The sequence below is a fragment of the Sus scrofa genome, chromosome 3 (assembly GCF_000003025.6).
Source record: "Sus scrofa isolate TJ Tabasco breed Duroc chromosome 3, Sscrofa11.1, whole genome shotgun sequence".
NCBI classification, from domain to species: Eukaryota; Metazoa; Chordata; class Mammalia; order Artiodactyla; family Suidae; genus Sus; species Sus scrofa.
In genome coordinates, this window is record NC_010445.4 from 96,716,919 (window position 1) to 96,729,562 (window position 12,644).

At 41.9% G+C, this 12,644-nt stretch overlaps 1 protein-coding gene across 5 annotated transcripts in view; it reads right to left on the bottom strand.

Moving 5' to 3' along the window:
• Nucleotides 1–12,644, bottom strand: part of PLEKHH2 (pleckstrin homology, MyTH4 and FERM domain containing H2) — a 126,035-nt gene that overhangs the window by 9,522 nt on the left and 103,869 nt on the right. For 4 of the 5 annotated variants that reach the window (XR_002342738.1, XM_021087575.1, XM_021087574.1 and 1 more), the window contains 4 exons: nt 9,752–9,893; nt 3,262–3,407; nt 1,512–1,641; nt 422–508 (listed from right to left, as the gene is read on the bottom strand). Coding sequence is in view for 3 of the 5 variants with exons in the window: in XM_021087575.1 (XP_020943234.1) it covers nt 422–508; nt 1,512–1,641; nt 3,262–3,407; nt 9,752–9,893 (505 nt within the window). In the remaining 2 variants the exon portion in view is untranslated. Of the gene's footprint in view, nt 1–421; nt 509–1,511; nt 1,642–3,261; nt 3,408–9,751; nt 9,894–12,644 lie in introns of those variants that run through there. The other variant, XR_002342739.1, reaches the window with a different exon arrangement.

Below are 12,644 nucleotides of genomic sequence, written 5' to 3' on the forward strand. Positions count from 1 at the left end.
TTTGTAAAATGACTATTCATTATATAGTATTAGGAAGAATGTTTTCTGTGTATGAGAAAAATCAGATTAAGATATCATTACCCACGGAGTTCCCATCATGGCTCAGCGGTAACAAACCCGACTAGTATCCATGAGGATGCAGGTTGGACCCCTAGCCTTGCTCAGTGGGTTAAGGATCCAGTGTTTTCATGGAGCTGTGGTGTAGGTTGTAGATGCGGCCCGGATGTGGCATTGCTGTTACTATGATGTAGGCTGGCAGCTCCAGCTCTGATTCTACCCATAGCCTGGAAACTTCCATATGCCGTGCGTGTGGCCCTAAAAAGACAAAAAAGAAAAGAAAAAGATACCATTACCTTTTGTTTATGGTACACTGAGCAATGGAAATAGTTGACTCAATGCAAAACTTAAGGATTAATCTTACCATGGAGTTGTATTCTAAGATGCTTAAACCGTCTTCATGTACAGCCAGCCACATGAAAGTACTTCCAAGTGATGATGGGGTTATGGGCTATGAAGACGTGAAAATACACGATGTGATAATTGCCAAGCAAAATTACTGAAACACTTTTCAGTCTAAATACAATGCAACATTTGCAAAGACAACAACAACGTATTAAAAATCTCAGCTAGGGAGTAGGCATAACAGAAAGAGCAGTGAATCTAATCTTAGGAGACCTGGGTTTGAGACCTGAATCTGCCATTTATAAACAGATGCAATTGGACAAACCACTTAATCTAACCCCCGGCAGGGTTCATCTCTCCTTTCTCAGTGTTTCTGCAGCACTCTGTTCATGTCACCCTTAACAATATTCACCACACAGTGGTTGTTTCCAGGCCTATTGCAACACTGGTTGTGGGTTCCTGGAAATTTGAGCACAACGCATCTGAAGCCATGGGCTTATTTATCCCTAGAGCTTAGCTGAGTGTTTAGCAAACAGAATTCATAAATGTTAAAAAATTGAGCAAATGAGTGAAGGTGAAAAAGAGTGAATAGATGAATGAATAAAGAGAAGAAAGCAGCCTGGATGTTGTCTTCAGTGTAATGATTAATCATAATGAAAGTAGGAAATGATTTAAGGTAGGGGGAAGTGGAGAAGAGGGGAAAATATAGAGACACTGATGGCTTTCCTACCCTTTCCTTAGTGGATCTTCATCATTTTCTTTAAATTGTTAGAAATGTCCTTCTTTCCTTTTGTCTTTTTTAGGGCTGCACCTGTGGCACATGGAAGTTTCCAGGCTAGGGGTCGAATCAGAGCTGCAACTGCTGGCCTACACTACAGCCACAGAAACGCCAGATCTAAGCCATGTCTGGACCTATACCACAGCTCATGGCAACACTGGGTCCTTAATCCACTGAGTGAGGCCAGGGATGGAACTAGTTGGGTTCGTTACCACTGAGCCAGGATGGGAACACCCTTATTTTCTTTTAAAAAACCAAATATACTAAGCCTGGGGTTACTGTTAAGACTTGGTATTTTACTGAACTGAATAGCTCCCCCACTCATCCTTACTTTTGCAAGAAACAACTTGGCACCGAAGAATGGCCACTTCCGGGCTACTGTCAAATAAATTCGCACACAATCTGTAGCACTGTGTCCCCGGAGGGCCATCCATCTGGTTGACAGTCGCTGGCACAGCTGCCTAAAAAAAAGGAAAGAACAAAAACACAAAAGAAAAAAATATAAACAGTGTATCATCCTCCCAAGATAAAGCTCTCCTTGAGCCAGTCCTAGGCACCACTGGGGGACCCACTCGCCACTGCGGTGAAACTGTGGTTTTGTGACTCCCCTCTCACAGCTGTCCACACCTTGTCCTCTTTGTAGCATATGGAGGTTCCCAGGCTAGGGGTCAAATTGGAACTGTGACTGCCAGCCTACACCACAGACACAGCAACACCAGATCCTTAACCCACTGAGCAAGGCCAGGGATCGAACCTGCGTCCTCATGGATGCCAGTCAGATTCGTTTCCACTGAGCCACAACAGGAACTCCTCCTTTCACCAAATTCCCCTATGATTAGTGCTCTCAGGATGACCTAGGTTCCCCACTCCCTACCCCCTTCAGGTAAATTTGAAAAAAATCTGATAAGCTAATATTAAACTTTCATATAGATTAGTTTAAAAGGTAATTTCTCATGGGAATAACTTTCATTTTCATGGAAAAGTACGAGAAGTTGAGACTGAAGAATGAATCCCCAGCAGCAGAATCCTGGCTTGGAGAGATGTTGGATACAGGAGAAACCTCTTAAATAAAACCATGAAAGCAACCATTTATTTACACAGACAAAAAAGGGGCTGATTTCAAATGTTTCTATGATGGAAAAATTCATGGTGAATTGGATTTGCCTCTATTTTTGAATCTACAGCTTTTCTTTATAAGGCTTTCAAAAATCATAACTCCAAGTTAGTTGAGTTTAATTATAAAACTTTACATGATGGAGTTCCTATTTGACTCAGCAGGTTAAGGACCCAGTGTTGTCTCTGGGAGGATACAGGTTCAATCTCTGGCCTTGCTCAGTAGGTTAAGGATCCAGCACTGCTGCAAGCTACAGCACAGGTCCCAGATGCGGCTTGGATCTGGTGTTGCTGTGCCTGTGGCGTAGGCCTCAGCTGCAGCTTGGATTCAACCCCTAGCCTGAGAACTTCCATATGCCACATGTGAGGTCATAAAAAGAAAAAAGAATTTTTTTATATGAAAAAATTTTGCCTAAGAAGATAGTTTATTTTTATTCCAATCTGTTTATAATGGAATACACTGAGATAAAAATTTTTGATAAATGCTTCATAAAAATTAAACATCAGTAAGTTTTTCTCTTTTATTTACTAGCAAGGTTAATTTGGATAAGAATCAGTAAGATTACATGAAAAGTAGATCTTCTACACTAAGGTATATATTTTTCATTAAAAAAAGTTTTAAATCATTAAAAAAAAAAAAAAAAAAGGTCCCTTGTAGTGCAATGGGTTAAGGATTCTGCGTTGTTACTGTAGTGGCCAAGGTTGCTGCTGTGGTGAGAGTTTGAACCTTGGCTCGGGGACTTTCACATGCTGCAGCCACAGCCAAAAAAAAAAAGTTTAAATCTAGATTCTAAAGTTTCTAGGTAAATCTTAAAAAGATCTATAACCCCTTGGGATTCAATACTCTTAAAAAATTCTTGAGAAAATTGTTATGTACAATTTTTTTCATCTGTAAAATTTGAACAGAAAAATATCACTGAAAAACTAGTGTGCATCTTCCCTTTAAAGAGTTACAAATTGTTCTTTACCTTAACTGTTCTTCAGACGAGTCATCTCTATACCTTTTGGGGTAAAATTTCTCGATGACTTGTTTGAGAGTTTGATTTGCTTTGCACTGATTAGTGACATGACCTGCTGGAGTGGAAAAAGGTCTTTCAAAATCTCCAATCTCCACCTAATTGAAAACCAAAAAAAAAAAAAAAAGATATAGGATATGAAGTAGAATTTTTAAAAAGAAAATTGGTTTTATTTTTTCAGCATTATTTATAACATACAACATATAAACCTATTTGTAATAATTGTGTCATTATGGAATTTATAATCATATACAAGTAAGATAATTAAAATCTAAAGTTCATTTAAAGTATTTTTTTTCCTCATTTTTCACTGTGAATAGTTGGGGTTTTTATTTTTTTTTAAGTTTTATTGAAGTACAGTTAAGTTATAAGGCAGTAGTAATTTCTGCTGTACAACAAAGTGACCCAGTCATACATATACACATATCTATTCTCAGATTCTTTTCCCACATAGATTATTACAGAAAAAAATCTGTAACATTTCAGTTCCATTTCTACATTAACTACCTGAGGTTCTTATCTGGTAGTATTTGCTAAAGACCACTTACTCTACCAGATAATTTTTCATTTTTAAGGTACTATTTTGGTTGATAATAATAAGGCAAAATAGAAGTTAAAAATGAAAGATTCAAAAAAGTTATAAAACCATTAAAATCTTTAAAAAGTATTACTTGGACTTTTTAAGGGTCTTTACCTAATATGATGGAAGGGAGTACTATATTCTCATTACTTTCTTCCTAGGTTTTCTATATAAATGTTACTATATTTATCCCTCGATCTATCATTCTGTTATTCTTGGAAATAAGGCCTTTCATTGTCCTTTCTCCCTAAATGAAAGAATGTTTAATCCTTCTTTCTATTAGCAGGCTACAAAGATGTCATTCCCTACCAACCCATCCAACTACCCACCCATCCATCTCTTCCACCCAGTCATTCATCCAAACTTACGTTGAGTCCCCATTTTATGTCAGGCACTGTGCTAATTTATATGAGAAAGAAAAAAGTTGGAGTTCCCGTCATGGCCCAGTGGTTAACAAATCTGACTAGGAACCATAAGATTGCGGGTTCAATCCCTGGCCTCGCTCAGTGGGTTAAGGATCTGGTGTTGCTGTGAACTGTGGTGTAGCTCGCAGACTCTGCTCCGATCCTGCATTGCTGTGGCTGTAGTGTGGGTGGGCAGCTGTAGCTCCGACTGGACCCCTAGCCTGGGAACCTCCATATGCCGCGGGAGCGGCCCTAGAAAAGGCAAAAAGACAAGAAAGAAGGAAGGAAGGAAGGAAGGAAGGAAGGAAGGAAAGGAAAGAAAGAAAGAAAGAAAGAAAGAAAGAAAGACAGAAAGAAAGACAGAAAGACAGACAGAAAGACAGAAAGAAAGAAAGAAAGACAGAAAGAAAGAAAGAAAGAAAGAAAGACAGACAGAAAGAAAGAAAGAAAGAAAGAAAGAAAGAAAGACAGACAGAAAGAAAGAAAGAAAGAAAGACAGAAAGACAGAAAGAAAGAAAGACAGACAGACAGACAGACAGACAGACAGACAGAAAGAAAGAAAGAAAGAAAGAAAGAAAGAAAGAAAAAAGTTGAGTACAGTTCCTATCCTCAAAGAGTTTACTGTCTAGTAGGGGAGTCGGAAGAATAAACAAATACTTGTGATCAACTGTGTTAAATGCTTTGTATAGGGTACCAAAGAGGGTTCAACAAAGTGGGATGGGGTGGGGGACACACTGAACATTCACATCCTTACCTAGACTCCCCCCCCCCCCCAACAAGTGGATGGAGGGTTCCATCAGACCTTAGAGAAAGTCTGGGTCTTCATCCTAAAAGGGCTCTCTGGCTCCAGGTAGGCTGTTAACATAACCAGCCTCTGAGATTCTGGCCCCCGAGACTTCCCTTATCCAGTTCTTAATCTGACCAGCTACAGTCTAATTCCTTAGCTGAGGGGAGTTCCCGTCGTGGCGCAGCAGAAATGAATCCAACTAGGAACCATGAGGTTGGGGGGTTCAATCCCTGGCCTTGCTCAGTGGGTTAAGGATCCGGCGTTGCCCTGAGCTGTGGTGTAGGTTGCAGATGAGGCTTGGATCCTGAGTTGCTGTGGCTGTGGCGTATCCGTAGGCTGGCAGCTGTAGCTCTGATTGGACCCCTAGCCTGAGAACCTCCATATGCCACAGGTGTGGCCCTAAAAAAAACCCAAATAAATAAAAATAAATTCCTCAGCTGAGCTTCTTCCTTGCAGTCTATTCTTAGGAACTTTCTAGGTTCCTTGACCCAGTCTCTTACTTGTTGGTTTCTTGGCTTGGCTTTGCTGTTCAGCTTTTGCACCCCCATCTCCTATCTAGTCAGGTATTTTTTGAGTTTCCTTGCACCAAATAAAAGTTGTCCACCTGCTCTTCAAATAACTGGAATTCTTCCTTCAGAGCAAGCTTTTCCCTTTTCCCACCTACCACCAGGCAGTACTCAGCAGAGCTAGCTGTGAAACTTTAGACCAGGATTTAACCTCCAAGCATCTGACAGTTGGACAAACAATAGTGACAAACATAGAGGGCCATTGAAGGTAACCCTGGCTATTAGGGAACCCTACAGTGGGATCTTCAAACACAGTGTCTCCCTCTGGCTCCTGGCATACTGTGTAGCACAGAATGAACACAATACATGTTTGGAGAATAACTGAAAATCAACTCAGATAATTCCCCATATGCCTCACATCAACATAAACACCTTATCAGACACTATATACAGCAATCAGAACATCAGCTCCAAGGATTTCCTTATTAAGACAGAAAATATCAACAAGGTCCTAGAGATACTCAAATCTACAAGAGAAATAATTTTTTCTACAGAGCTCAGATTTCCTTAGCATTTTATTTATCTTCACAAAAACTACTCCGAGGAAGAGATCAGAGGTAATATTTTCCTTTTATAGATGGAGGAATTATACTTTTTAGTTTGCAATATGCTCAGAATTTGTAGGTGTGTGATTGATTGTACCTTTATACCCCTTCTAAAAATTCATCTAAAATATTAGAAGCATCTATCTCCAAAGTATATAATTTTTCTTGGAGAAGCTTTCGCCACAAAAATACAAATTAAACAAGGAAGACAAATTTTAGCAAAAATGAGAGTGATTTTAACAGAGCATCTGTGCCTTTAGAGAACCAAAGCCTAGCTCAGCACCTGATAGGAAATCATTCCTAATCCTATGACCAAGAAAATATGGGACCTAGTTCTTTCTTCAGCTCCTTACCACTTGCATAAAGAGAACATTCAGTGCAGCCCTAATGCTTTAAAGTCTGGATGATCATGAAATTGTTCTGAGAGTAAACTAAATTGTCAACTATTCATTCATCCGAGAGCATGGATGCGGAATGGACTGTGTGTAAGGCACTGAGCTAGATACAAAGATGAACAGGGAGCGCCATCGCTCTCAGGAAGGGCAGAGTCAGTGGGGCAAAGCAGAAACAAGTAAGTAAAATAAACCGCTGAGGTCAGGACAGTAGTAGGACATGGGCAGGACATTACAGAAGCCTCAAGAGGGACAATTAACCCTCCTAGGCAGGATTCAAGGTTTGCTGGAACGAGGGACACTTTAGATGAAAATTAAAGGATAAACTCAAGTTAACAGGTAGAGGCACAGGAGTAGAGGTATTCTGAGCAGAGGGGACAAACAAGTAAAGCATAAGAGGTAAGAAAAAGTGAATCATATACAACTCAGGAGGGTCAAGTTCAAGGTAGGGAGTATTAAGAGATGAGGCTGGAGAGGCAGGCAGAGGTTAGATCATGGCAGTCCTTCCGTGTAAACCAGGGAAGGACAGAGTTAGAGGCACATTTTTGCTGTATCTCCAACCCCAGTTACCAGTGCTGCCTAACAAACCACCATGGCACAGTTTCTAGGCCGAGACCTTAGGAAAATGGCAGCTTCCACATCTTGTCTCTTCCGGGACATTGCTCTTGCCACCCAACCCCCATTCTGTGAGGAAGCACAGGCAGCCACTTGAAGAGGCCACAGGTGGGGGTTCCAGCTAACATTCCCAGTGGAAGTTCCAAACAACACTTGGCATCCGCCACCAGATGTGTGAGTAAATGGCCTTCAGAGGATTTCAGCCCTCAGCTGTAGTCACAACCAGGCTACAAGCTACGGCAGCTGATGCCATATGAAGCAGAGACAAGCTGCCCTGACACATTCCTGCCCAAACTGTATTTTGGGCTGAATCTTGGAGTCATCTGTTATGCAGCAACAGGTAACTGGAACAATCTCTCTAGATTCTAGGTGGAGGATAAAAGTGTGTGGGGGACCAGACCAGAGAAAAACACTTTGGTGAGAAGCCTGATGCAGGACGGCCAGCAGGATGTGATGATGGGTCTGAACCATAGCAGTGGTGGTTGGCATGGAGAAGAGGAAACAGAATTTAAATGGGCAGGGCATGGTGACGGGGGCGGGGGGGCAGTCAGGGATGATTCCTGGATTGGAAGCTTGCTTGGTGGACTGAGCAGAGGCAGTATCACAGTGAAGACGCAAAACGTGTAAGAAGAGAAGGGAACACAATTAGTTCAGTTCTTGATATGCTGAATTTAAGGAGCCCATGAAAGAAATATGCGCTAGAGAGAAAAGATGCGGGCATCACCAGCATAGGTGGTAGAAGAAATGAAAAGAATGGTTAAGATGTCCCAGGATGGTGTGCAGAGTAAGAAGACCGAAAATTCTGGGCAATTCAAGGCAGCCAACACACCATTTTCCCTTCATGCACCTGTGCAAAGATCCAGATGGGGTAGAGACTGTGGTTGCCTCTTGGGACCCTTCTTTCCTTCTTTCTGAGTAATCAAAATCTTGAATTTAGCTGGGATCCTTGCAGCCCAACTAAGACCACATTCTTTAGCCTCTCTTGTAGGCTGACAAGGCCATGGGACTTAAGTTTTGATCAAAGAAACATAAATGGAAGTGTTCCGTATAACTGCTGGGAAGCTTCTCGAAGGCAAGAGGGGGCATGCCCTTCTTCAGTGCTTCCTCCATGCTGATGCCTGGAGCACTGATGTGATGGCTGGAGCCCTGGCAGATCTCCAGGACTGTGAAGATGACAGCAGAATGGAGGGCAGGATAAAACCCAAGCCCCTAATGACTGCCGAGGTGCCAGCAAGCCTATCTCTTGTCAGGGAGGAGCAGATTCCCCACCCTCATCCCTCCAGAGTTCTTTTTGCTGGACCCAAAATGGATTAACAGGAGAAAAAAACAGTTGAATGCACAGAGGTCTCATAGAATTAGAACTCCTGAAATGACCAAAGCAGGCTGTTTACATATCATTTTTAGACAAAGAAACAATTGTTTGTGAAGATTTAACAAAATAAAGGGGCTTGTGCTTAGGGGAGCAGACTAATGAAAAAGTAACAAAATTTGTTCATACAGCTTTCTGAGCCTTGAATTCCCTAACTCTGGTGATAAGGATGCTTCTATCCTCCTGGTAGAGGGAGGGCACCTTCACATGGGAGATTTATTTCCTGCCTTTAGAGGAAAAGAGGGGGGCAGAGTGGCTTTTTGAATATCTATTTCCCCCCACACACACTGGCTGTTTCTCAAGCAACTTTAGTTCAAAATAATCAACATTTAGGATTCCCTGGTGGCACAGAGGGTTAAGGTTCCAGTGGCTTAGGTCACTGCTGTGGTGCAGGTTCGATCCCTGGCCCGGGAATTTTCACACAATATGGGCGAGGCCAAAAAGAAGAGAAAAATTAGCAAAAAATAAAGGGGAGTTTAAAAAAAAAAACCATGCCATTGAGGCATAATTTGGGGCAGAATGCTCTCTCTATGTGAAAGACAAATAAATTTTTTTTTTTTTTGGTCTTTTTAGGGCCATACCCACAGCACATGGAAGTTCCCAGGCTAGGGGTCAAATCAGAGCTGTAGCTGCCAGCCTATACCAGATCCTTAACCCACTGAACGATGCCAGAGATCAAACCCTCAACCTCGTGGTTCGTAGTCAGATTTGTTACCGCTGAGCCACAACGGGAACTCCATATACTTCTATTTTGATTGTCACCTTTAATTTGCACGTGTGTATGTTCATAGATGTCTGAACTTGATACAATGGGTAAATAAAATAAAGAGCTTTAGCTTTTTAAAAGACTGATCCTCTTAGGTTGCTGAACAATTTTGGCTTGGCATCTAAACCCCCACAGTTTGACACTCAAACTCCTTTATTAAATGCAAAGCCTAGCAGGATACATCCAAAGAATTAAGAAACTAGGTTCCCTTTATGGAACATTGTTGCATTCTACATCATTGCAACTGTCAGCAATCGGAGTCAAACTGTAATTATAATGCCTGTAATTTTTAAGGTGTTAATCATAGCAAATTGGATTTAAAGAATTACCAAAAGTATATTGTTTTACGACATTTAATTCAGTGGCGAAATTAGTATTTTATCTTTACAAAATATTCCTTACATAACATGGAAGTTACCTGCGCTAAAAGAGCCGCCATTTCTAATGCCAGGTCTCTGTTCAGAGGAAAGAGTCCATTTATTATTTGATCATTTGTCTGATACATTAGCAGCAGTTTTTCTCTATCAGTCTCTCCATGAGCTTGCATTGAGAAATACAGTCTGTAAAAAAAGAGGAGACTTTTCATTAAACGACATGCTTACAAAGGAGGCAAAGAGAAATCCAGTGAACTGATACGGGTTGTTCTAACAGTAGTTCTTTAAGTGCTACAAACTTTGACGATCATTGTCTGTTAATGACCTCTATTTCTGTTCTTGTTAACATTTTTCAGCAAACTGAGTAAAAACTTGTTTGAGGATGAGGCTGTAAGATGCGTCCATGCCATTTCTGTGCCCTTAAATTTAATTTTAGGTGTTACTGAAGGACCTCAGTCACCAAGGGGCTATATAAACCTAATTTTCAAAACACTCATGATCTTTCCTAAATACCCTGGACACACCAGGGAATAGGAAATGAAGGTTTCAATTCAAAATCGACATCAAATGATCAAGGAGGGCCGTTTTCTTGGGAAACAGCCAAGTTTCTCAAGCAACTTTAGTTCAAAATAATCAACATTTAGGATTCCCTGATGGCACAGAGGGTTAACCTTTAAATGTTTTGACTTTTTTTTTTTTTTTTTTTTTTTTGCCACATACTGATAAGCAGCCTTAGGATCTCAAAAATAGCTTACGTGTTGTTATTACTTGTTAAAATATGACATGGTTTTGTTCACCTGGGTCATCATCAATTCATTGACCCTCTGTGTTTATTCACTGTGCTGTTTCTTTGTAGGTGGGATTGCTGGGGCTCTAGCTTCAGGCTGTAGAACCGGCATGGAGCACTGTAAACGCCGTAAATGCTCCGACAATGCAATGGATAAGCAGCATCGTGACATGTCTTCACATTGTCACGACAACAGAGTGGCAGGAAAAGAGAGATTTAGATCCGGCATGTATTAAGTGTGTGCTCAATTAGCTATGATTGGATTTCCAGCCTTATTTCCCCATCCACTTGAGGGAGAGGATACCCTGTCATCTGCTATAGTCTCTCTCATGGTAATTATCTCCAATAGCAAGGAATGAGAGGGCAGCGGGTCAGAATCTTGGAAGAAGCACTGGGGGTGTACTTTGCAAAGCTCTTCCTCCCCATATCATTCGGATCATTCTTTCTATTCATGCCAGCTTAGAGTGGTTCCTTGAAAAAATAATTATCTGTGACTGCACAATGACAAACTGTCAACTGGTAGAAGAATATGGCTGGGCAACAGAAATAGATTCTAAATTCAAAATGATGTTAGCAAAGGGAGAGAAAACAAATGGAATAAAGTTCAAGATGAGGAGTTCCCGTCGTGGCTCAGCAGTTAGTGAATCCAACTAGCATCCATGAGGACACGGGTTCGATCCCTGGCCTTGCTGAGTGGGTTAAGGATGTGGCTCAGATCCCACATTGCTGTGGCTCTGGCATAGGCCGGCGGCTACAGTTCTGATTGGACCCCTAGCCTGGGAACTCCAGATGCTGAGAGTGCGGCTCTAAAAGCCAAAAAAAAAAAAAAAAAAAAAGAAAGAAAGAAAGATAAAAGCCCCCCCTCCTTTGGGACATGTGAACATAAAAATGTTCACATGTCCCAAAATGTTCACATGTCCGAAAAATAAGCTCAGTACAAAAGTACTGAGCTTATTTTTTCCACTTGAAATTAAGAACTATGTCTTATTCATCACCATCGTCCACTAGGGTGTATTTAGCTAAGGGTTACCCCTGGAAGGTTCTTAACTAAAAGTCTGAATTCATAATAGGCTAGGAGGGAAAAAAGAACCAAATGTTCAAATGGCTACAGGCAAGAACTGAAGTGCATTTTCTATCATTTCTGGTTTTTTTTTTTTTTTTTTTTTTTTGTCTTTTTAGGGCTGCACCTGAGGCTTATGGAAGTTCCCAGGCTCGGTGTTGAATCGAAGCTGTGGCCATCGGCCTTCGCCGCAGCAATGCAGGATCCGAGCTGCGCCTGCGACCTACACCACAGCTCATGGCAATGCCAGAGCCTTAACCCACTGAGCAAGGTCTGGGATGGAACCCCTGTCCTCACAGACACTGGTTGGATTCTTTACCGCTGAGCCACAACGAGAACTTCCATTTTCTATCATTTCTGACACACCAGTAAGACTGAACCTTGGAAGGGAAAAGGAAGCACTATAAGCGTGAAAGGGAAAAGCAATTCCAGACACACAAACAGGAATATAACACGGAGGAATCGATGGCTCAAGGTCCTAGTGGAACAGTTTGGGCTCCAACAACTATACGGACATTTGGAGAGAATGTGGGAGGAACTAAAGAGTCACAAAATTGATGAAGTCAGAAAATCAAATCCACAGGCCTTGACTAGGAAAGGCCTGGGAAACGTGATCTGTCTCTCCCAACATGAGCAGCTTCCAGCTGCTCCCAATCCCACAGGAGCCTGAAGTCGAGAAAGCAAGCTTCCGTCACAGCAGGCAGGGTACACGATGGATGGCAGGGTAGTCCCAAATGCCCACCTCCTCATTTGACACCCAGGAAGCCAAATACCATGCGGTGGAAATCACATCGCCGTGTGGACCAGTGTCACCAAGCACGCACTGTTCCGAGTTCAGCGGAGCGCTCGGCCCTGCTGAGCAATCCCTGTGCTCACCTCCAAATGCCTCCTTACTGCATTCCTACTATGGCCTTTCTCGGCAACGGCAATGTGTAAACTTCCTGAGGGAACAGCCTCCTTTTGTTCCCTGATCTGCTGATAACACTCTATGAAACTTGCAGTTCTGAGCCCCCCTTTCCCTGTTCTCCTCCAGCCTCCACAGCTACCACTTCAGGTCCTGTGCTCAGAAGCCAGCAGTCCGTGAAGCAGC